Source organism: Artemia franciscana, chromosome 20, assembly GCF_032884065.1.
Source record: "Artemia franciscana chromosome 20, ASM3288406v1, whole genome shotgun sequence".
NCBI classification, from domain to species: Eukaryota; Metazoa; Arthropoda; class Branchiopoda; order Anostraca; family Artemiidae; genus Artemia; species Artemia franciscana.
Window position 1 is genome coordinate 32720160 of NC_088882.1, and position 25531 is coordinate 32745690.

General features: G+C 34.9%; 2 protein-coding genes and 1 long non-coding RNA gene across 7 annotated transcripts in view; 2 read left to right on the forward strand and 1 right to left on the reverse strand.

Moving 5' to 3' along the window:
* Positions 1-13263, forward strand: part of LOC136040133 (serine-threonine kinase receptor-associated protein-like) — a 32900-nt gene extending 19637 nt beyond the window's left edge. The window contains exons 4-7 of the mRNA XM_065724245.1: positions 1252-1376; positions 4006-4118; positions 5666-5802; positions 12548-13263. Coding sequence (XP_065580317.1) covers positions 1252-1376; positions 4006-4118; positions 5666-5802; positions 12548-12741 — 569 coding nt within the window. The 3' untranslated portion in view covers positions 12742-13263. The remainder of the gene's footprint in view (positions 1-1251; positions 1377-4005; positions 4119-5665; positions 5803-12547) is intronic.
* A 320-nt stretch (positions 13264-13583) lies between these two features.
* LOC136040129 (uncharacterized) overlaps positions 13584-25531 on the reverse strand; it is a 52970-nt gene continuing 41022 nt past the window's right edge. For 3 of the 5 annotated variants that reach the window (XM_065724237.1, XM_065724238.1, XM_065724236.1), the window contains one exon: positions 17395-18138. In XM_065724237.1, coding sequence (XP_065580309.1) covers positions 17481-18138 — 658 coding nt within the window. In that variant the 3' untranslated portion in view covers positions 17395-17480. Of the gene's footprint in view, positions 13841-17394; positions 18139-25038; positions 25319-25531 lie in introns of those variants that run through there. The other 2 variants (XM_065724239.1, XM_065724240.1) reach the window with 2 other exon arrangements.
* The window catches only part of LOC136040134 (uncharacterized), a 43867-nt gene continuing 38586 nt past the window's right edge, over positions 20251-25531 (forward strand). Inside the window, exon 1 of the long non-coding RNA XR_010620629.1 lies at positions 20251-21563. This is a non-coding gene — a long non-coding RNA (uncharacterized LOC136040134). The remainder of the gene's footprint in view (positions 21564-25531) is intronic.

Sequence of the window (25531 nt, forward strand, 5' to 3'; positions counted from 1 at the left end):
CGTCGAATAGAAACTGGTACTTGTATCAACAATAAAACCACAAACGCCATCTAGTGTTTAGTGTTTCTTGGCATTTTTGGAGTTCTAGTCATTTTTTCATTCTCAGATACTGAGATCAGACAGTTATTTAAATACCGATTTTGCGAGTGACACTAATTACCCTGATTTTGTTTTATTACAACACTAAAACAATTGCAAGACACACCTAACGGTAGATGGCACTGATAGTTTTTTGCACTAGCGCCAGCTCCCATTTGTAAGTTACCTATGCTCCTTGGATTAATAATTTGTCATATATGACCATTCAGATCAATCTAAGTCAGAAGAGGTATAACGTGTCTGCGTGAGGTGTTAGGTGGTTGTGAGTGTTACTAGAGTTTTTATATGAAAAGTATGTTCTATATAATTTATTTTAAATTGAGATTCTTGCCCCTGAATTTGTATGGTTAATGCTTTCTCCAGGGCTAAATTTGTACCTATGTTTTTCTATTTTGTCGAAAATTCCATTATAAAATTTTCCTCAATGGTTATTTAAAAGGGCTAGACAAGTGCTTGCCCCATGATAGCTGAATGGTTGCCCTATGATAGATGAATGTTTGCCCTATGATAGATGAATCGTTGCCCTATGATAGTTTTCGACTCTTAGAGAAAGATTTCAGCTATAAACATAAGGTTTTTCTCAACCTTCCCCGAACCGAAAACAAATGTTATGTATGAGCTTTACTACAATAATGTTTACTATTGCACTGACTATTATTCAGCTCAAATTTTTTTCTGGTCTTGATAAATGGTTTAGTTTCGTACTCTTTCAATTTCTCCGTAGTTCTTTCTTTCTATAGTTGACTGATTAAGGAGTGTTCTTAGAAGGGAAATGGGAGGATGGGAATTCTTGGGGAAACACCCTGTTTGATTGTTCATGCAGTTTTTGTTTTGTAAATATTCTTTATGTTTCAAATGGATGTATCTATTAGAAAAAGGCTAGAAAGCCCGAACATAAGAAGACAGAATGTATAGGAGATTTAAATAGGGGATGTCCTTTCGGAAATGGTAAGCACTGAAAAAAAAAGGATTGCATAGTTTTAGGGAAATTACAGAACAGGGGAATTTTATTAAGGCACTAAAAGGTGATCAGAAACAGCAAAGGACCTTCAAGTGCCTTTTTTAGGATTCATTTTTACTCTGTTAAATTGTTTTTTATTTATTGAATTTCTTATTTAATTTTATTTATTTTATAAATTTCATTTCTTTCAGCTGTTTGTACAATTGAAAGCCACACTGGAACCGTCAAGAGGGTTTGCTTTTTGAAACATTCCCAGTTAGTTCTTAGCTGCAGCGATGATTCTACTATCAGAGTTCATGATAGGAGGTGTGACATGGTAAGTTTATTTGAAGATTTTTCTCGAAGACGTTTTATCACCGATGCCTTCGTTATATTGTATTTATTGCGTTGTATTGTGTCTGGACTTTCGTTTTCTTGTTTTCTATAATGGGATTAAATGGCGAGAGCCTTAGAGACGTTTGATCACTGATGCCTTCGTTATATTGCGTTTATCGTGCGTATTGTGGTATATTATGCATAGACTTTTGTTTTTTTGTGTTCTATCGCGAAAGCCTCGGAGACGTCTGATCACAGATGCCTTTGTTATTGCGTTGTATTGTGTATAGACTTGCGTTTTCTTGTTTTCTATAATGGGATTAAATGGCGAGAGCCTTAGAGACGTTTGATCACTGATGCCTTCGTTATATTGCGTTTATCGTGCGTATTGTGGTATATTATGCATAGACTTTTGTTTTTTTGTGTTCTATCGCGAAAGCCTCGGAGACGTCTGATCACAGATGCCTTTGTTATTGCGTTGTATTGTGTATAGACTTTCGTTTTCTTGTTTTCTATAATGGGATTAAATGGCGAGAGCCTTAGAGACGTTTGATCACTGATGCCTTCGTTATATTGCGTTTATCGTGCGTATTGTGGTATATTATGCATAGACTTTTGTTTTTTTGTGTTCTATCGCGAAAGCCTCGGAGACGTCTGATCACAGATGCCTTTGTTATTGCGTTGTATTAAGTATAGACTTTCGTTTTCTTGTTTTCTATAATGGGATTAAATGGCGAGAGCCTTAGAGTCGTTTGATCACTGATAAGCCTTGGAGACGTTTGATCACTGATCCTTCGTTATATTGTGTTTATTGCGTTATACTGTATGTAGACTTGCCTTTTCTTGTTTTCTGTAATGGGATTAAATGGCGAAAGCCTTGGAAACGTTCGATCACGATGCCTTCGTTATGCTCTTCAAATCATGAGGTTGTCTGGAATTCCTAATAGTGAAGTAAGAAGCTATTGTGGCAAACATATATAGATATCTCTTTTTATCAAAAGACGCCGCATCAAGGTCCCTGAACACAACTTGCGTCGCTCCAAAGATACGATATGTAGAAACGCCCTCATCTGCGAGTTAGCATCCTCACAGAGACGACGGCCGAGAAAACGGAAGAAGAATCCTTAGTAAAAATTCAAAGAGGGCTTAGAACCATGAGGAGGCTTCTGGAGGCAAGGTTGAGATTGGATAGATAGATATAGGGATAAGCAGGGATAGATGGGATAGGGTCGAAATAGGAGGCAAGTTCGTCTGAAGACCTGAAGCCGACAGATTGAAATGGCTGTTGGAAGTAAATACGAGATCTGATCGTGCTGGGTAGGAAAGTTCTTTGTCAGGTTCCCACTGAAAGCAAGTATCTTAATTCAAAAGCTTCAAGTTTAGCTAAACCTGTACTGCTCTAGAGTTTATGCTTGCTGTATTTTTTTTAGCTTTGTTTCCACTCCTTCTCTTATTCTTTGCTTGAACGATTTTTGATTGACTGCTTAGGTATTGGTCAGCTGGTGGGACTTCCTTAGACAGCTTAGCTTCATCAGTTTTGGTAGTGGTTCAAGGATTTGTTGTAGGCCTGTATCATTTAAAATTTACTTGCATGGATAGTTAATCCATTCAATGGAATCATAAACTCATATATATAAAATAATAAGTTGTATGTAATAAGAAGGCAATACTGTTAACAGCCTACCATACCTATGGTGCTTTTTGTTAAAAAGGCTTTCTTTCCATGGTATAAATGTAAGTGCTTTCAATTGCCATAGTACATAATTTAAGCTGTTGGTTCCCAAAAATGTTTGCTCACCTACCTCAACCATTTAAAAGCCCTTTCGACAAAATATAACCTTTTAAGAAATAACTCATGTTCATTCAGGCTCAATTTTTGAGTATATAATTAATAAGCGAGAAATATAGGCGTAATTTATAATATCCTCAACAATATGCAGCTAATTTGCCCCATATTGTAAGCGAAAGATGTTGACCCACACCTGTCTTACCAGTTATTGTGTCCTGGGACCCGCTGATAAAATTGAAAAACAAAAGACACGTTTGGCTAAATGCCAAAAAAATGTCTAATGTTTTGATACTCTAACCCTTATGTTCTGGCTCTTATGACACTAGTATTTAAACTTACAATATTATGTTTGTATTTTCTCCCATCTGATCTGGCAGAAAATGATTTCGAATTGCTTTACTTGGAGTAAATAAAGAATTCACTTCAAAATCTGTTCGATGTTTCCTGATTTGTCAGGTTCAGGGTTCTGGGAAGAATTCTGAGTATTCTTAAAATGTCTGAATGACATTAAACTAGATTTGTGGCTTATCAAAAGCTAGTGAATCCGATTCTTTGCATTTATTTGCAGTCTATGTAGACTATAGTTGTAGATTCTTTGCAGTCTATGTAGACTATAGTTGTAGATTCTTTGCAGTCTATGTACGCTATAGTTGTAGATTCTTTGCAGTCTATGTAGACTATAGTTGTAGATTCTTTTGCAGATACTATAGTCTACAAGATGGGCAGTAATATTTTGCTTTCTCCACAAACAATGTTGCTTCTTAGGATAAGACTAATTTTATATGAAATTGTGTGATTTTATACAAAATCGTCTCATTTGACGTTATTTCTGTCCTTTTAGGCAGTGACGAAGCGGGAGTTTACAGCCATGGTGGAAGATATTGAAGTTAGCGTGGATGAGAAACATGTTACTGTAGCTGAAGGAAAACATGTCAGCTTTTTTGACACGGAACGGTTAGTAACAGACTAGAAAACTAAGTAAAAGACACAGCCAACTACAATACACAAAATGCAATGAACAAAATAAACACTAAATATGAACAGAAAATCTCCACAGGGAAGTTTTCAGTGGGATAAGTTCTTCATGGCGGAATTTTCCACCGGAGATATTCTCCATGGGGAAATTTTCCGCGGGAGAAATTCTTCAAGGAAGAATTTTCCGTGGGAGAAACTTTCCATTCGGAGGATGGAAATTCAAGGGAAAATGTCCCATCGAGCGGTTTTTCTGGCATGATTTGAAAAGAGATTCGAAATTAAATGAAAAACAAGCTCCTGGCATTCCTTGACAACGATAAAAAATTAAGTAAAAAATGAGTTTTTATGGCTAAATCTAGGGAGAAATGTTGAGACTTAAGACAAAACAAAAAATCATACTGTATATGAGGGGAGATACCCTTTCCTCAATACTTTGCTCTATACGCTAAATTTTAACTTTTTGTCCCAATTCTTTAAAAACAACTCCTGAAACACAGGGAAGTTTTAATGGTGAACCTTACTTTTAGTTTAAAAAATCCGGTTTTTTTTTTGTTTAATCACTGGAAGGTAGAACTAAATCTCGGGGGAAAACATTGACATTGTACTGAGTTTGAAAAGCCGAAAGTAGCCTATAGGTTTTCTTTCTTTATCCTGAGCCCATGTGATTTCAAATCTAGATTTCTATGATATCCTTTTATGAAATAGAAGTTTGTTTTTATTTCTTGATTTTGTATTATTCAAAGTTTGAAAAAAAAAACTTGTACAAAAATAAACTTCTTTAATTTTTGGTACTTATCTCTTAACCAGTACACACTCGAGAATATAGACCTACAGGTATGGGGTTAAAACAACTGAGATGCTTGGGAGATGGATAGGATATATACAATTTGGGCTGTATATTTGCGCATTAGGGGGGGGGAGGGGTAAGTATAGCAGGGCTGCATGTAATATATAACCCTAACCAAAATATCAACTAAATATATATTAAAATAAAGCTACAATGTAGTTTTCACTGAGACGAAGCTAATTGTCTCCGTATACAAGCAGCAATAAACCACTTATTGTCTGATTTTATAGATCCAAATCCTAGAGTGTGTACTGGCTAACGGATACGTAGCCAATATTTCATTTAGCTTCGGCAAAGCCAAGAGTTAATCATAATAAGAAAATTGATCAGAAACATCGAAATCGATTATCGAATGTCGAAAGAAAAAAAATATCGATATATCGTTTAATCAAATTATCGACTAACACTAAAATAGAGTCAAATGCCCTTCGTTAATTGCTAAATTCTTAGATAAGCGACTTCGCTGTGAGAATAAGTCTAGACTCCCACCCCAAAGAAAAATAATGTTTTTTCTCTTCTTTATGTTATATTTTGTTGTTTTTGTTTCACAATACTACCCTGCTTTCTATGTTGTTTTTTTTTTGAATCGGCATTCTCTTGCAAAAATGCCATCCTACTCGCTCAAAAATCCAATTCCAGTCAGGTATCTAGCCTCTGTTATTTTAATTTTAATTTTTAGATTCGAAAAGGTAAAAGAAGTTACATTTACAACTCGCATTCACTCGGCGTCATTAGAGCCTGATAATACCTATTTTGTCTGTGGCGGAGAAGATTTCAAGATCTATAAATATGACTTTGCCAACTGCACAGAGCTGGGTAAGATATTCGATTATATCCTCTAAGTTCATTTTGATAGACTTTTGTTTATTAAAAGTGTCTTAAGCTAAAAAAATAATAGAAAAAATAAAAAAAAATAATATAAAATATAAATATAATATAAAAAATATAAATATGTAAAAAAAAATGCTACGACTGAAGCATGGATAGTGCGCATAAGATGAGTCAAAAATTAGTAAAAATAAAAGAGACAGTAAAAAACATAAAGAAAGAAAACGATCAAAAATGGGTTTCATTTTGATATAATTTTGTATATTAAAATTGTCTTAAGCTAAAAAAAAAAATAGCCAGTTAATGCTACGACTGAAGCATGAATAGTGGGTATAAGGCGAGTCAAAAATCAGTAAGAATAAAAGAGACAGTTAAAAAAATGAAGAAAGAAAACGATCAAAAATGGGGGTTTTAAAGGCCAAACGAATATATTGAAGAAAACAAGGAAAGCAAATATTTCTAGAGAACAACCACCTCTCTTCTTCAGCGTGAACAAAATATTATAATAAAAGAAAAAGCAAAACGGAAAAATGAATGCGGAAAGTACGACAAAATCAAAGAAAAAAATCGCAAAAAATTAAAGATAAATGAAATTCAATAAAAAAACAAAAATGACAAGAATTAAATCAAATAGCTAAATCAAATACCAAAAGTGAGTTATTCGCCAATATCCGTGATTTGCACAAAATCCGAACAAATATGAACTGCTATCGGCGGATACTAACGGAACTAAAGATGTTGTTCGTTAGTATAGGCGTCTCAAAAATCAGTAAGAATAAAAGATACAATTAAAAAAATGATAAATAGAAACAAAAAGAAATAAAACATAGAGCTCAAAACTTGGAAAAAAATAGTTTTCAGAGAGTTTCGCAGACGAGCAGAATAGTCATTGGGACAAAAATAAAATAGGAACGAAGCGAAAGAACCATATTTTTTCAGTAAAGGTTTCTATTATATAAAAAAAAAACACGAAAATATACATTAAACACAAGAAGGCGCAATATGTAACAAAAATAGAAAAGAGTCTGTTTAATTGGAAAAGAGAATTTCCAACCGAAACTCTAAATAATAGAACTTTGATAACAATCGATGCATCAAAATAGGTTTTTTAGGCTGATTCTAAATAGTTGAATCTCATTAAGTTTAATTTGGCTTATCTGAGAACCAAACTGTAGTGATTTCAAGATCCGAAAAATGTCCTAAACATTGAGAGATCAAGATCCTATAAAAATTATCAGAAGTTTAAGAAATAAATATATGTGTATGTCAATTAAGCCGACAATTCAAAATCATTTGTTTTTGTTTTTTTTTAGTAAAGAGCAAATTGTGTTCTGGTCTTGAGAAGGTATGGGGGTTACCAGCCCTAATCATGTTAATTTTTGCTCGTTTTGAGTTTGACTCAGCCATTTATTGTAATTTCTGTTCGTTTTGAGTTTGACTCAGTCATTTATTGTAATTTCAAGTTCGTTTTGAGTTCCACTTATTCATTGATAGCAACTTGTGATAGTTTTACGCTCGAAAGATTATTTGACTTTATTTTTGCTAGTTCTTGGCTTTATGGAGCTCTTCACTTTTCTTTGAAAAAATTGTTTTGTGGAAAAAGTTTTCTTAAATAAATTTATCAAGAAAAGAGAGTATATTTGATCCTATAAATTAAAAAAAATCACAGAGAATTAAGGTTAAACCTTAGGTAAATGTAAAGAAGAATGACAAACACAATCAAAAAACTTTTTTTCTTAATTGGTTGTGTAAAGGAAATACTAGCAATATCTAAAATAGCTGATGGTATTAGCCATCGCATCGTTCAGACATTTTCGTTATTATAGGCGTCTCAAAAATCAGTAAGAATAAAAGAGACAATTAAAAAAAAATGATAAATAGAAACAAAAAGAAATAAAACATAGAACTGAAAACTTGGAAAAAAAATAGTTTTCAGTGTTTTGCAGACGAGCAGAATAGTTACTGGGACAAAAATAAAAACGAGACGAAAGAACCATATTTTTTCAGTACTGGTTTCTATTAAAAAAAAAAAAAAAAAAAAAAAAAAAAAAAAAAAAAAAAAAAAAAAAAAAAAAAAAAACGAAAATATACATTAAATACAAGAAGTCGCAATATACAACAAAAATAAAAAAGCGATAAAGGAAGCCTGTTTAATTGGAAAAGAGGATTTCCAACCGAAACTCTAAATAATAGAACTGATAACAATCGCTGCATCAAAATAGGTTTTTTAGGCTGATTTCAAATAGTTGAATCTCATTAAGTTTAATTTGGCCTATCTGAGAACCATACTGTAGTGATTTCAAAATCCTAAAAATATCCTAAACATTGAGAGATCAAGATCATAAACATTTTTTTAGATCCGATCTAAAATCACCACAAGTAAATATTGACTTAATTAATGATCGAACCCTATGAACGGATTTAGAAAGCGAAGCACAAGCTGTTGCGAATTTATGATAAGAGGACTCCTTTCGGTTGTTCGTTGGCATATGCACACACATCAAAACAAGGGAAGCAAGATGAACTGAAATATATACATCGGAAGATTCAAAAAGAGAGTAAAAAAACTTCTTATTCGCTGCAATTGCTAGGCCGCCAGAAGAACGACCAGATGTCAGTTTGGTGGGCCGAAAAAAGAGCATGCGGTCACGTGAGAGCTCTAGCTGTGAGACATTATAAGCACTTTGAAGGTGTTCACTGATGCACACAATTTCGTAACTACTAAAAAACCTTTCGAGAATTCCAAGCTTTTCAAGAGAACCATTAATATTTTGATAAAATAACGGTACGAGTGCGTTAGAAATCATCATCACTTGAAGATTAAACACGGGCAGATGAATTAAATCTTCCTGGGGCCTTTGAACGGGGAGGTACTTCTTAAGCTACGGACACACCAAGCTATTCCTACGGCCTATCCCTCAATAATTAGCGACTCAACGATATGAGCTGAACATGCTTGGTCCTTGTTAGTGTAATCACCTCCACATGTGTTACATTTAAAAGGGTTCTTAAAGTCCCTTGCGAAATGCCCGAATGCCGAAACTTCTTAGACTTCTTAATCGGCAGAGTCATTCGGAATAGGCGATTTTCAATCTTGATGCCATACTTGATTGCGATATCAAGCTTTACTTTTAAAGGTCAGTGGCACTTTCTTTAGTTTTAAAGCTCAGTGGCACTATTCTCAGTGGCACTTTTCTTTAGTTTTAAAGCTCAGTGGCACTATTCAGAGCTTCCGTACCTTTTCGCACTTACAACGGTGCTATCAAGCCCTGGAATCTGAGAGACATCATAACCGGGATCAGTCTTGATAATATTGGTATGTTCCGTTTTAATAACTCTGGCACGAACTTTTAATGGGGGGTGGTGGCTGTAGCTGCTACAGTGGCCGACTCTTAATCGATCAAATGAATGACCAGTCCACTTTTCGACTAACTACGTGCTTTACTTTATCTGTGCAGGCAACTTTCTGCACAAATTCGCGCTGGTTCTTCGGGTTATGCACGCTAATATTTGCAGAAATATTTGTTAGCACGACAGGAACGGCTGATGCGGTGACGCTGATAGCCAGACAGTTGAGAGTGGAACTTGTGAGCAAGTTTCTTGCTTTTCCACTAAGAAATTCAGCATACGGATACACTCGTTTAAGCGCGAAGCCACAATTGTAGGCGTATCGCTTGGAAATGATGGTGCATCTGAAGGGTCTACGATGAAAAAAAGTGGTGGAGGCTCATCGTGTTGCAATAAGTCGCTAATTAATTCATACGAATCTGACAGGAAAAACATACCAGGATGCGAACCTCTTCGCTTTTCGAAAATGTCCACTTAAAAAGCATTTGTGCACGTCTCAATCACATACTTAATTGCATCTTGTCCAACAAATTTTTTAGCTATTTAAATTATTGAATCATTACCTTTCGCTATATACCGCGGTAAAAAAATTAAAACACAAAAATAAAGCCTGTCGCTTTTCAAACGAAAATCATGATCCAAGTCACTATAATTCTTATTGCAACATGTTATAAATCTTAAAGTAAAAAATCTACTGAATTAATAATGTCCGAGCGATATCTTTAATATGTAGGTCAATAAGTATATGTAGGGATTATACGTCTCTGTAATCCCTATTGTGAAATTTTGTTTTTCTTCTTCACATAAAACTTTCTGAGTTAATAATATCCGTGCAATATCCAATTTAGATGTTGACACCTTGAAGTCTGAATTGGTACTAAAGCATTAAGCACAAGAAAAGTAACTTTTGAGAATGAGGTTTTCAAAAACTAGGTGCCTGCAAATCTGTCAAACTGGGAAGAGGGGGATCAAAAGAGGAGTATTCATCAAGAATAATAGTTAGTTCTTCTAAGGATATTTATTTTTATCTTTAATAATGATAAATAGCAATATCTAGTTTATTCTTTAAGTACTCTTTAGTTCTTTTATTATTTTAGTTCTTTCTTTCAACTTGTTCTAATTAATTTAATTCTTTGCACCGAGCTATACAGTGTCGCAATTTTTAGTCAAAAGTTAGTTTTCAAAAGTCTATTCTTAAGAAAAATTGGCAGTTCAATTCAATAGCTTTTCTTTATTCAAAAGCTATTAATATTCATTTCATTCTCCTTTATTTCCTTATTTATGTGTATTCCCTCATTTTTCCTCCCAAAACAGTTTGGGGAAAATGTTACCTTATTTTATTTTGAGGTCGTCAGGTCGCCACTGGGAACGGAGGATGTCGAGGGAAAATACTTCTTCACTCTCAGAAAATGAAAGATCTATTGTTAAATCTGCCTATCGTAACAAAAACAAACAAATATCTCACTTAAACAGTACAGGGCCTCCTTGCCGCTGAAAAAGGGAAAAATTTAAACTATAAAAGTCTTTAAATAGGAAAGAACCTGAAATCAAAAGGGAAAATAAAATGGTACCAATGTACACAACATTCCCGAGAACGTTGACAGAATTGAAAGAAACAGTTTGCAAGAACCTGAAGGAATTCCGGAGAAGAAAATCGAGGAAACTTTCTCCTGGAAAACCATAAAAAAAAGTTTAAACCTATTGCAGTGCATTACTAGAAAATGAACTGACGCAACTTTATTCTCAAAGACCATCTGTTGATTTTCTTCTCAAGTACTTTAAGTATTAAGTATTCTTAAATATTATGTAAATATTCGTAAGTATTGATGGTGCCTTCCAGGTGGAATTCGTAACTTAATTCGTATGTGCTTCTAATTAATACGAATTAACTGTGAATCTGGAACAGAAACAAAATTGAGATATATAGTCAGTGTGCTACTCAACTCAAAACCAGCTTAGTAGCTCATTGATTGTACATTCTCATTTTGTGGTCTTAAGATTTAATTTAATATATTGTTTTGATTTCTCGCATTGCTTCCAGGTGGGATTTGCAACTTAATTCGTATCCTCTTCTAATTTAATACGAATTAACTGTGAATCTGGCCCAGAAACGGAATTGAGATATATAGTCAGTGTGCTACTCAACTCAAAACCAACTGAGTAGCTCATTAATTGTACATTCTTATTCTATGGTCTTAAGATTTAGTGGTTATTGAATATTCTGTTTTGATTCTTTCGGGGTTGCATCATATGATAGAAAGAAAGAAAAAAATATTTGTGAATTATGCGCTTATTTGCGATTTTGGATTTCAGTTATAGAATATTTGCCACAGTTTTCTATGCAACACGCTTTAAAATCTTTGAATTCTAATTTCGGTCGAATTGAAAAACATTTAGGGAAATACACTTTCAGTGTTTCTTGATTTAGGAAGTAAAAATCGTGATCTTGATTAATTTTCGCGGTTAGTATTCAGTTGGTTAAAAAAAAAATTCTAAATAAATTCTGATTAGTAATGCCTCAAAAGAGATGCAGCATCTATATGCTCGTACTTCCAGGGGGGGGGGGGGAGGACCATAAGACTAGAGAAGTATATACATAACGTGTCTTGTGGGGAAGGGGCTGGTGGTCCTTTATTCAAATCTTATCTAGAGTTGTCTTTACATTTCTTCTTTTCTTTTTGGCTCCCCCACTCACTCAACAGTTCCTGCATTCTCGCAGTATCGTTCCTATAGCAAGATATTTGGACATATGCAAGCTTTTTTTGTACGCTTAATTATCTAGGCTTAAAAGATTTTAACACTTACTAAACCTGGCACAAAAGGACTATAATAATAACATATATTTTTTATTAATTTTTTTTCTAGTCAGTATCTTAGAACCTATTCTGTGAGGTCTCCTGCGTGACAATATGCAATAACATTTAGACTTAATTAAAAAACTTACCTTTGTAGCTCATGGCCCAGCATAGAGTGGTATACAATTGTTTGCTGAAACCTCGACGACCCTGGACAGCGGCAATTCTTGGCATGGGTTGAGGAGAATAGCTGCCCTCCTCAGGTTCTGACAATAAATTCTTTTTATTTTATATTTTACCCTCCTGTGATATACCCCCTCCCCCCTCGGATTGTGAGGCCTAGACCGCTACTGATCCTGGTTCATTTTAATGACTTCATCTTGTTTGATACGAGGAACGCCATCTAATATATGAAGCATGACTAAAATGATGTTTGTTTTCAATTTCTTTGATTCTGCTGGCGAACGATGCATGTTTGTAGTTCTTGGATTTTTTAAATCTATGTTGTTTTTATCTAGAGGGAGTGGGAGACTTCGCTCCAGTTTTGTTTAAAGTATGAAAGCATAATAATTTCTTGCTTTTTCTTTCAGAGTCCTACAAAGGGCATTTTGGCCCGGTTCATTGTGTCAGGTATTCACCCGATGGAGAGATTTATGCTAGTGGCAGTGAAGATGGCACTCTTCGTCTCTGGCAGTCTCATATAGGAAAGAGCTACGGACTCTGGAAAGCTGTTGAAGGCATGGAAAAACCCGATGCCCAAAAGGCCGAAGCTGCTGTGATATAGCTTGCCCTTTTTGTCTTGTTTCTATTGTTTCTCTTTTTTTTACCTTTGTGTCTCTATTCATAAACTTTGAGGATCCCTCCCTTTTTATGTAAAATTTAATAATGATTATGAAGTTACAAATAAACCAATTGAGGAAAAAGACCAATTCTGAACCAAAGCTTCAGCTATAGAGTGATCCCATATAGTGATTCCATGATTTTTATGAACTTAAAATTAACCGACCATGTGAAACGACCAATTGTTAACCGTACCTTCAGCTTTAGTGATTCTAGTTATAGGGTGATTCCCTAATATTTGTGAATCCAAAAATAAACTGTCTAAGGGAAACGCCAAACTCTTAACCACACTTTCAGCTATTTAGTGATTCTGTTTAGTGTGTGATTCCCTAATTCTTGTGAATTTAAAAGAAAACCGGCTAAGGGAAAGACCATCCCTTAACCATACCCTCAACTATATAGTGATTCTTGTTATAGAGTAATGCTCTTTTTCTTGTGAATTTAAGAATAAATCAGTTAAGTGAAATGACCAACTCCTAAACATACTTTCAGCTATATAGTGATTCTAGTTATAGAGAGCATACCTTAGCTTTAGAGTGATTCTATATAGAGTGGTTCTATCTTTCTTATGAATTAAAAAATAAACCGGTGAAGGGAAACGATCAGCTCTTAACCGTGCCTTCAGCTATAGAGTGATTCTATGTGATTCCATTGTCTTGATGAATATAAAAATAACCGACTAGGGAAAACGATTTAACCTTAACCTTCAGCTATAGTGATATTTTGTAGTGTGACTCCATAGTTCTTATACTTTGAAAATTTTGGTTACAAGCTCTTAACTATGCCTTCAGCTGTAGAATGATTCTATTTGATCCGTTAGAATTGGACATATTTTTAGTTTTTCAGTTATAGGGAATCCAGTCAGGTAACAATGTCAGTATTAACACTCATGACAAAATCCTATTTGAAAAGAAGTAGTTTTGATGTGAATAGTCTTGAGATATGATGACAGTACATGATTCAGTTCGTGTTGACCAATTCTCTTAACATAGAATTGCACGAAAAAAGGAAGGTACTTCGTCCCGGATTAAACAGCTTGGTCCCTATAAAAAAAAAAAAAAACTTAAGCAATTAACCAAACTAAACAACCCCTTTGAACAGATTCGCAAATTCATTTTGTGTCGCCAGCAAACTTAAAAGGAAGATTTTAAGGTGTAGTAGAAAAAAAATTGAGTTTTTCTATACTGTTTTATGAATATGAGTTGAGTAGCACTTAGGAAGAATACTGGTTAATTATATCGCTTAGTGCCATTTTTAAATAACCTTTAACTATGACCTGAATAGATTTTCAAACAGCTCGTGGTAACGATCTGTAAGTAAGGAGTGACTCGGCTCAATAGTAACCAAACTTAAAAAAACGGAATTTTGATAGCAATAGATGCATCAGAAGAATCAGCTTATTATGTTGCTTCCAAATATACACGTTAATTAAGTTTAGTCTTACCAATCAAACGTTAAAAGCCTGAAAAAATTTGCCTGATTTTTGAAATAGGGCTGAAACACTCCCTAAATTTGAAGAAATCTTGACGAAACCTCACCATTGGATTCACTACCTGACTACCCTACTAAGTTTCAGGTTCGTATGCACAAAAGAGTGGAATTTTACTATTTTTGCCAGAAGACAGATCACGGATGCGTGTTTATTTCGTTTTTATTTTTTTCAGGGGTAATCTTATCGAAACAATGGTCCTAGAACATCAGGAGATGCCGCATTCGAACGAGAATTATAAGTTCTACTGCTCTTTTTAAGTGAAAAAAGATTGGAAGGCAACTGCCCCTCCAAAGTTAAACAACAAAAATTTTGAGATGACCATTTTGTTTAGTATATTTGAAGATCCAGTAACTGTTTTTAAAGGCAAAATGACCCCCCACAGTCCGTGGGGAGAGATCTGTAAGTTATGATTTTTGCCCATTGTTTACGTAGAGTATTTGTTATTGGGATGAAAAAGACATTTATTGGAGGGGGGATTTGTGATTGGGGTTGATTTTCATTGGGAAAATCTTTCTTGGGGAGGGACATTTCCGGGAAGAGGGGAGGATTTCCAAAGAAAATTCTACACTGGGGGCTTTGACAGAATTTCTATGCGAAATTATTTTTAATTCCCTTACATTCTCTTTGCCAGCTCAGTTTTACATCTGGAGGTGTTCCAACTATCCGGGAACTATCTTTCCCATGTTTTAATTTCCGGGAAAAAATTTCCATGAAAGGGGGTATTTCCAGAGTGATCGAGAAACAGATTAGAGATTAAAATCTTTTCACATGAAAATAAGCTAAGCATAATTTTTCAGGCTGGATCGTCTGCAAGATATCTTACGGTAAGGGGGGGGGGATTGTCAGCGAGGATGGAACTGTCTGGAGGGATTTGACGGAGGGTAGTGTACTTTACGTTGAAAGAAATTTCCACCGGGGAGTTTCCCATGAGAGAGTTCTTGTTTTTGGTTTTTGAGAGAGGGGGGGGGGGTATATTTTATGGAGGTTGAGCAAGATTTACCAGCATTATTTGAAAAAAGAACATACATTAAATTTAAAGAAACGTTTTTTAACTGAAAGTAAGGAGCAACATTAAAACTCACAACGACCAGAAATTCAGGACCGTTTAATTAGAATAGGAAGCTTGAGCAACACTGCCAGGGTATGTAGGAAAAATAATCTTCACTTAAATTTTGAAATGCATAAAACATATTTGTGGCACTAAGAGGTGAAAAAGAGTCCTTAGTGGCGCACAGTATTTCCTTTTCACTTGAAAAGGCTTGTTCTAAGGTTTGATCATTCTAGCTTATTGTAAGGTCATCTTTGCCTCCACCCCTATTGGTAGAACCGATGGATTCTACCCCCGCTGGTATGATGTTGTCATCTTGAGTGAAAAACGTACCAAACAAACAAAAACTATTAAGCTGTTGCAATGCACTGAAATCTTGAATTTCAACAAGCGGTTTTAATCAACTAATTAATCAACTTCAATTCTCAGCAGAATATCTGTCACAACAATAAATCAGAATAGTAAATTCTAAAATCAAAATTGAAATTTGTAATATTTGAATAATGTTCTGGTATATTGAAAATTAACATCTAAATATTCCAGCATAGTTATTCCTAAGAAAATAATCTTTTGGATGCGAAATATATTTGTCATGGATATAATCATTGTATCTTGTTATGCGATATTTATTCAGATCTTCGCGGTTAAGACTTTCTGAGATTAGATTTGATATCGGTAATACAATTCCTGATTTAAGCCTATTTAGCTGTTTGATGATTATCAAACAGTTCGTGGTAACGAACTGTAGTAAGGAGCGACCCGGCTCAATAGTAACCAAAACTCTAAAAAATATAATTTTGATACCAATAGTTACATCAAAAGAATCCCATTTTAATGCTGATTTTAAATATATAAGTTTCATCAAGATTAGTTTTACCCATCGTAATTTGCCTTATTTTCGAAAATAGGGGAAAACACCCCTTAAAAGTCATACGATCTTAACGAAAATCACACCATCAGATTCAGCGTATCAGAGAACCTTATTGAAGAAGTTTCAAGCCCCTGTCTACAAAAATATGGAATTTCGCATTTTATGCCAGAAGACAAATCATGGGTGCGTGTTTATTTGTTTTTTTGTTTGTTTTTTTCCCCAGGGGTGATCGTATCGACTCAGTGGCCCTAATATGTCGCGAAAGGACTCATTCTAACGGAAATTAAAAGTTCTAGTGCCCTTTTTAATTGACCAAAAAAACTGGAGGGCACCTATGCCCCCTCCCACGCTCATTTTCCCCAAAGTCACCGGATCAAAATTCTGAGATAGCTATTTTGTTCACCATAGTCGAAAAACTTAATAACTATGTATTTGGGGACGACTTACCCCCCCCCCGCAGTCCCCTTGGGAGGAGCTGCAAGTTACAAACTTTGACCTGTGTTTACATATAGTAATGGTTACTGGGAAGTGTAAAGACGTTTTCAGGGGGATTTTGTTGGTTTGGGGGAAGAGGTGAGGGGGGTTACGTGGAAGGATCTTTCCATGGAGGAACTTCTCATGGGGGAAGAGACTTTCAATGGAGAGGGCGCAGGACTTTCTAGCATTATTTAAGAAAAAATCAATGGAAAAATAGATATGAAAAGTTTTTTCTACTGAAAATGAGGAGCAGCATTAAAACTTGAAACGAACAGAAATTATTACGCATATGAGGGGCTTACCTCTTCGTAATACCTCCCTCTTTGCGCAAAAGTATTTTTAGTAATTTCAACTATTTATTCTACGGCCTTTGTGATTCAGGGGTCATTCTTAAGGAATTGGGACAAAATTTAAGCTTTAGTGTAAAGAGCGAGGTATCGACGAGGGGTGAGCCCCCTCATATACGCAATAAAAACATACGAATATAGAAGTTCGCTACGTAAGTTAATTCGCAAGTTATGTATATTTTTTACTTATGAAAACGTTCGTAAAAAATTAAAAGTTCTAGTTGCCTTTTGAAGTAATCAAAAAATTGGAGGGCAACTAAAATCTACTAGTTTCTGTTAAAACAGCTTTTTTTGTACGCTTTTGGATTAAATTTTATATTCTAAAACTGGTTATTCTTAAACGGTGTTAAAATTATTGCCACTAAGTTCACATCCTTTTAATTTTTTTGCCAATCATCATTACAGTATAAGTTTGTACTTTGTACTTTTCTCCATATTCGCGACTACTTCAATTTCTTCTTTTCTTCTTCTTCTTTTCAATTATTTTGTCTACTTTGAATGCTTTCGTAAATTCGATAGTCTTCCCGACCACTTCGAGGACATAATTGCCGGACCGCATTTTCTGTTGATATCTTAAAACGCGCGGAGCTGACTTGGAACAGCTTAATGAATCGTATTCTCTAATAAATTGTTCCACTTTATATTCTTTGTTGCAAGTATTATTCTGACTAATTTCTGGAGAAACACTTTTAAACTCTTCTGCTATTTTACTGAGGAAAGAATCTCCCTCCATGTAGACAATGGTAGCACCAACTACTGCCCTACTTATTGCTTCCACAAGGTCATGAGTAATAAATGTTTCCCAACCTTTTTTTGATTTATCTTGAATCTGTTGAATGCAATTTAATGTCTGGCTAAATTCTTTGTTCCTCAATCCTTCTTTGATAGCTGCCAACCTTTTCTTGTCTGAAAATGAGTTTTGCATTTGGGTAACACATACAATAACGTGATAAAATTCCATCCCTCTTAGTGAAAAATTCATTTGACTGTCAGATTCATGGACAAAACTTACTGAATGAGCATCTTTAATGTCTAGATTGTCGTCACCAATTCCTAAAGCACTCATAAGGTTACTTGCCTCACTCTGAAAATCGACTTCTCCGGCCCTAGAATAGATATTAATATAGAACTTTATCAATTCCTAAAAAATCCTAATGTCAGTTTTAAATCGTAGAACTAACACCCCCCCCCCCCACCATGAATTAATCGTTGGCTAAGCTGTTGGAAGAGAAATGTCTCTTGTTTTTTTTGTTTTGTTTTTTTAAGACAAAAATAGATCATAGATACATAATTTTGCTGATATGACAGTTTCAGAATATATTTTGAAAAAGAATAATTTTCAATTAAAATAAATAAACGAAAAGAAACATTCCTATACCAAATGAGTTGGAAGAAATATTTAATGCAAATGTTTTTTGGGTAATCAAGTTTGTCTTCACTATTTTAAGATTAAAATAGTAATTCCTACTGCTATATTACTTCTACTATTTTCACTTTTCAGTAGTTGCTCTAGTTCTTGATTTTTCCAATTCTTTGTTTCCAATTTTCTTTCAAAAGTCATTCCTGAACTATAAAGAAACAAGCAGAACTTAAATGTATTAATTAAAAAAAAACTAGTTTTTTTAACTGAAAGTAAGGAGCGACATTAAAACTTAAAACGAACAGAAATTACTCCGTATATGAAATGGGTTGTCCCCTCCGCAGTCCCTCGCTCTTTACGCTAAAGTTTGACTCTTTGCCACAATTCTACTTTTTAAAACAACTAAAAACTTTAGCGTAAAGAGCGTGGGACTGCGGAGGGGACAACCCATTTCATATACGGAGTAATTTCTGTTCGTTTTAAGTTTTAATGTCGCTCCTTACTTTCAGTTAAAAAAAAATAGTTTTTTTTATTTAATTTCTGAACGTTTTTGAATTAATGCATGTTTGATTTTGGCTCTCCGCACATAAATTATTGAAATGAAATTAGTATATTAATTTATTTTTTGGCTAAATGGCTTTCTCTTAGTTTTGATCAGACGATTTTGAGAAATAAGGGGTGGGGAAGGAGGCCTAGCTGCCCTCCAATTTTTCGGTTACTTAAAAAGGCTACTAGAACTTTTAATATTCAACGAACGTTTTTATTAGTAAAAAATATACGTAACTTAAGAATTAACTTACGTAACAAACTTTTATATTCTTATATTTTTATTATGTGTACGAGGGGGTTTGTACCCTCGTTAATACCTCGCTCTTTACACTAAATCGTAAGTTTTGTTCCAATTCTTTAAGAATGACCCCTGAATCAAATAGGCCGTAGAATAAATAGTTGAAATCACTAAAAATATTTTAGCATAAAGAGCGAGGTATTTATCTCCTCCTAAATACCTCGCTCTTTATGCTAAAGTATTTTTAGAACCCTTCATATGCGTAATAATCTCTGTTTGTTTTAAATTTCAATGCTATTCCTTACTTTCATTTGAAAAAACGTTTTCATGTTTATTTTTTCATTGTTTTTTTATAGTAATGCTAGAAAATCCTGCGCCCTTTTCATTGAATTTTTTTCCCCCATGGCATATTTCTCCAAGGAAAGATCCTCCCACATAGCCCCCTCCCTCAACCCTACCCCCAAAACCAAAAAAATCCCCCTGAAAACGTCTGTACACTTCCCAATAACCATTATTATATGTAAACACTGGTTGAAGTTTGTAACTTGCAACTCCTCCCCCAGGGACTGTGGGGGAGTAAGTCATCCCCCAAAAAATAGTTATTAAGATTTTCGACTATGCCAAACAAAATGGCTATCTCAAAATTTTGATCCGTTGACTTTGGGAAAAAATGAGCGTGGGAGGGGGCCTAGATGCCCTCCAATTTTTTTGGTCACTTAAAAAGGGCACTAGAACTTTTCATTCCCGTTAGAATGAGTCCTCTTGCGACATTCTAGGACCACTTGGTCGATACGATGACCCCTGGGGAAAAAAAAAAAAAAAATAAACACGCACCCGTGATTTGTCTTCTGGCAAAAAATGCAAAATTCCACATTTTTGTAGATAGGAGCTTGAAACTTCTACAGTAGGGTTCTCTGATACGCTGAATCTGATGGTGTCATTTTCGTTAAGATCCTACGACTTTTAGGGGTCTTTCCCCCTATTTTCCTAAATAAGGCAAATTTTCTCAGGCTCGTAACCTTTGATGGCTAAGACTAAACTTGATAAAACTTATATATTTAAAATCAGCATTAAAATGCGATTCTTTTGATGTAGCTATTGATATCAAAATTCAATTTTTTATAGTTTTGGTTACTATTGAGCCGGATCGCTCCTTACTACAGTTCGTTACCACGAACTGTTTGAAACAGCGAGAGGCTGAGGGGGGTTCATTTTAAGTTTTAATTTTTACCTAGACTCTATTTTTTACTTAATAAAAAGCGAACCTCTGCCTTCTCACTGCTTTTGTCTAATTGATTTGTAAATCAAGATAAAATTTTCATAGCAATGAGTTGTATTGTTAACCTGCATTCACACAATGTAATAAATCCCATTATAAGTGTTCAAGTTAAGTTACGTTAAGCATTACCTTCCAGACTTCAACAAGCTCTTTCCCACTAGGCTGAGACAAAAATCAAAGAAATCGTCATCTCCATAATTAGCAAACCACTCGAAAATTAAAATCATGTAATGGAGAAGGATATGCAAGCTTTGATAAAGTGTGTACCGCTCTCCTGCAAATTTATTTCCCAAATTTCGTTTTACTGCCGTGACGTTGAATTTTTCATAATGGAACATAAATTTTGTGACATAAACATTAACATTACATAACATAAATTGCGCAACATTTACGCAATAAACTGCATAACATAAAAATTAAGTAATTACGCAACATTAAGCAAGATAAATTGCGCAATTTAGTTATGCAATGTAGACCTCGGACCAGAGGGAAGGGCAGCCTTCAGAAGTTCCTTAAGATTGCTGACATTGTTGCTGTCAAGGTAACCCTCATAGCAGCAGATCCGTTCATCTGGAGAGCAAAGTTCCTATTCTATTTACGACACGTAACATGCGGAAGTAGCCTTCTATACAGAGCTAGATTCTACTTAGCACTGCCTATTCTACGGATAAAACTACATGACGTAATGAAAGTAAGAAAGCATGATATTAAAAAAGGGGAAAGTCGAAATTAAAAACCAACTAAAACCAAATACTAATACAACAAACATAAATAGACCCTTTATATTACCATGATCTACTGATTTTGATTCGAAGTGTAATTTTTATTTTTCAGTTTTCTTTTCATACTCCTCTGTGTACATCTTTTGTATGTAAAGAGGGCATAAATAAATAAATTTATTATTATTATTATTCTTAAATTTGCAGCAAGATCAGTGATTCCACAGGTGTCAGACCAAATCAACTCTGTCTATTTGAAACAATAGGCAAAAATGTGGTGGAATGAAGAATGTAAGAGAGCTGTAAAAGCAGTGAAGAAGGCCACAAACTGTCATTGCTGTGAAAAACTTCTAAGTTTGAGAAAAGCTGAGGCAATTGTAAAGAATGTAAGTTCATCAGTCGAACTGGCAAGACATGACAGCAAACAACCAAGAGAGGTCAAACTCAACAAGAAAAAACCTCAAACGAGACTGCAGCCAGTAGAGAGAAAAGAGATGAAAGACTAAAATGACGCGGATATTTCGCCTATGAGTTGATTTGATGTTCTCATTGAAGTAAATCGAATAGCTTCTTTTCCCTACGTGGATCAGTAGCCACAAATGCATTTATTATTATTGGTGGTGGTTTTACTCGTTATGGCACTTGGCATCTACCAAGTGACACATAGCGTTCGCAAATTCTGTCGGTCGGTCGGTCTGTCACTCTGTCCCGGTTTTGCTATTTTAGGGACTTCCAGGTAAGCTAGGACAATGAAATTTGGCAGGCGTATCAGGAACCAGACCAGATTAAATTGGAAATTGTCGTTTCTCCGATTCGACCATCTGGGGGGGGGGTTAGTGGGGGATGGTTAAATCAGAAAAAATAGAAAAAGTGAGGTATTTTTAACTTACGAACGGATGATCGGATCTTAATTAAATTTGATGTTTGGAAGGATATCGTGTCTCAGAGATCTCATTTTAAATCCTGACCGGATCTGTTGACACTTGGGAGAACCTAAAATCTTGAAAAACGCTTAGAGTGGAGGGATCGGAATGAAACTTGCTGGGAAAAACAAGTACAAGTTCTAGATGCGGGATTGACATACCCGGAACGGATACACTCTCTTTGGGGGAGTTGGGGGCGGGAAGTAGGCGTGTCAGGGAGCTGCACAAATGGACTTGATAAAGTCGTTTTCCCCGATTCGACCATCTGGGGGGAGGGGCTGAAGGGAGAGGAAAAATAAGAAAAAAACGAGGTATTTGTAACTTATGAGTAGGTGATCGGATCTTAATGAATTTTTATATTTAGAAGGACCTCGTGACTCAAAGCTTTTATTTTAAATACCAACCGGCATTAAAACTCTGATTTTCTTTTTAAATCAATCTGTTGATTCTTAGAATTTTGCTAGAGCTCATACCATATGAGCTCTTGGCTCTTCCAGTCTCGTCACAAGTGCCAAATGAGCTCTTAGATTTTGTTTTTAGTTTAGCGGATTTTTTTTTCTTTTTATCTTATGCTGAGGGCGCTTAATTTAGATACAGGCAAAATACCCGCGTTATTTTAGTCTTCATCTCTTTTTTCTCTATTGGCTGCAGTCTCGTTTGAGTTTTTTTTTTTTTTTAGTTTTATCTCTCTTTGTTGTTAATTGTAAAGAAAACTATGGTGAAGGGGAAAACGATTGCCATGAAAAGACTTTTTGTTAGAAATTGACTCAAATGATCCCTCAAACAAGATGCACATTTTATAAAAAGATGGTGAGAAGTAATGAAAAAAAGTAGAAAATTGATTCCTAATGTGCGTGTTATTAGAAATAACCTCCTAACAGAAAATAAAAGCTGGTGCATCGCCTTTAATTTCAAGAAGGAGCATATAAATGATTTGGTAGGGGTGATCCTTGCCACATGGAACACCAGTTAGCCCTTTGCTCCTCATACAGCTCCTAAGCGATTTTTTCTATATTAAGAAAAGGAGTTACGAGAATGAAACTTTCAGGATTGGATTCAGAGACCAAACTCTGCTTCAAGAAGCAGTTTTCAAGCTCCTACATTTTCTACATTTACATTTTCATTCTACTTTTTTTACATTCTACATTTACATTCTACATTTTACATTTTCTACATTTACATTCTACATTTTTACATTTTCTACATTTGGGAGGGACTATATAGTCCCTACATATAGTCCAAGCTCCTACATATAGTCCCTCCCAATTTTCTAAGGCTTAGAATATTGTTTAGAAGACAGGGTAACAGTATAGGAAAAGTAGTTCTTCTGAAAAAATACTATAATTACAAAAGAATTGCAATATTTCATTCTTCCAATGCTCTTTCAAACAGTTCGTGGTAACGAACTGTAGTAAGGAGTGACTCGGCTCGATAGTAACAGAAACTCTAAAAAATATAATTTTGATACCAATTGTTACATCAAAAGAATCGTATTTTTACGTTGATGCTAAATATACAAGTTTCATCAAGTTCAGTTTTACCCATCAAAAGTTACGAACCTAACAAAATTTGCCTTATTTTACAAAATAGGGGGAAACACCCCTTAAAAGTTATGGAATCTTAAAGAAAATCACACCATGAAATTCAGCGTATCAGAGAACCCTACTGTAAAAGTTTCAAGCTCCTATTTACAAAACTGTGGAATTTTGTATTTTTTTTTTGCCAGAAGACAGATCATGGATGCGTGTTTATTTGTTTTTTCTTTTCTTTCCCCACTGGTGATCGTTTTGTAAGTTATTTGAAATCGTACTGTTTGGTGAGATTTAAGATAAGTGTAATATGCTTCCGCATCAGTTTCGTTTCTATAATGGCTTGGGTGCACTCATGTACTTCACATTCTTGCTAATACATTGCTTGAGGCTCCTCATTCGCAGGAAAATTTGATTTTGGACCAGTACGATGTTAGAAGAGCCTTTGATTCTGGAATTTAGGCTCAAATATTAGTTGAAATGCGTAAGCGAGGTATGGATTCTTCTATCGTGCTATCACAGCGCAATATGTATAAGAATCTTATACATCGTGTTCGTTTGCAAGAGGATGATCTAAGCGAGGATGTTTCTGTTACATAACGAAATTTGGCAAGGGGCTACAAGTATTCCGATTTGATATAATAACAGTGTCAATGATGCACAGGAGGTCATGTCGTCGAAGTTATATTTTTTTAAACATTTTAGGTTTCGCGGTCACATTAGCGATGTATCACTTTTAGGTTTTGCGGATGACCTATTAAATTTGTCTCGATTACTGACGTCTTTGGAAAATAAATTTTGACGGCTTACAAAAAAGCTATGCGGCTATTAGGTCTGCGGCTATGTGGATAAGTCAGCTGTTTTGTTTTTTAACTGCCCAGAGCAGGTTTCTACAATGAGTCTTGGTGAAATTAATGTAACACCGTCTAATCATATCATGTATGTTGGCCTAAAGATTGGATATACTCTTCGAGGGACTGAAAGTTTACTTCTTGGATAGGTTTTGAAAAAATACACGTTGCATATCTTTGAGTTGTTACTAGCCAAAGAAACTCAAACCACAAGTATCTCGCTCGTCTTCATAACACAGTTAACTTGTTTCACGTATTGTTTTTCCCCCTTTTGGAAGATTTTGAGTACCGGTAATAAGAAAGATATCAGGAAAGTGTTTTTCAGTATGCATGATATCTGCTTCAAGTACCAACTTTCGTTAGAAATCGCCATATTGTTGCTAAGTATGGTATTGTTGAGCCTGTTGAAGAGGTCATTAACTTATGAGAAAAAACTAGAGTCATTGCCCCATAAGTGGGCCTACCTTCTCAAGTAGTTTTTGTGTGTAGTTTCCCAGTGTTGGTACTGACTATAATTGCTTTTCTTTTTCTTGTTTGTGCTCTATTTTTTCTTGTTGATTGTTAGGCGGGTTATTAATAAGTTCAATTAAATTTGTGAATTATTCAAGGGTATTACCCGGTTTGATCCCTTTTGACAACTGAGAATTTAAAAAAAATCACGTACTATAAAAATATAAATTTGTCTGTTATTTACTTACTTAGGTTCCGCCCATCCTCTGAGATAGGTTGTAGCCCCTCCTAAATTTGAATTTTTGCCCGTATTGACAAAAAGGCTCCAGATACGACTGGTGATTATAACTTGTAGGAAATCCATAGACCAGAGAAAATCTAGATGATCCTGAAAGTCAGAAAACATCGAACACAGTTAGCACTTGAATTCTTCCTCAGTCCCCTATGTGCTGAAGTACATCTATGTAGCCCTTTAAGGAGATTTTTGAAAGTCCACCAGGATTTATTCTCGAGACAAGTCCAAGCCATTGTAGTTACTGTGCTTTAAGCTATTTCGATATGGTGTAATAGCATTTCCGCTTTATTTTGACCCCTTTTGCAA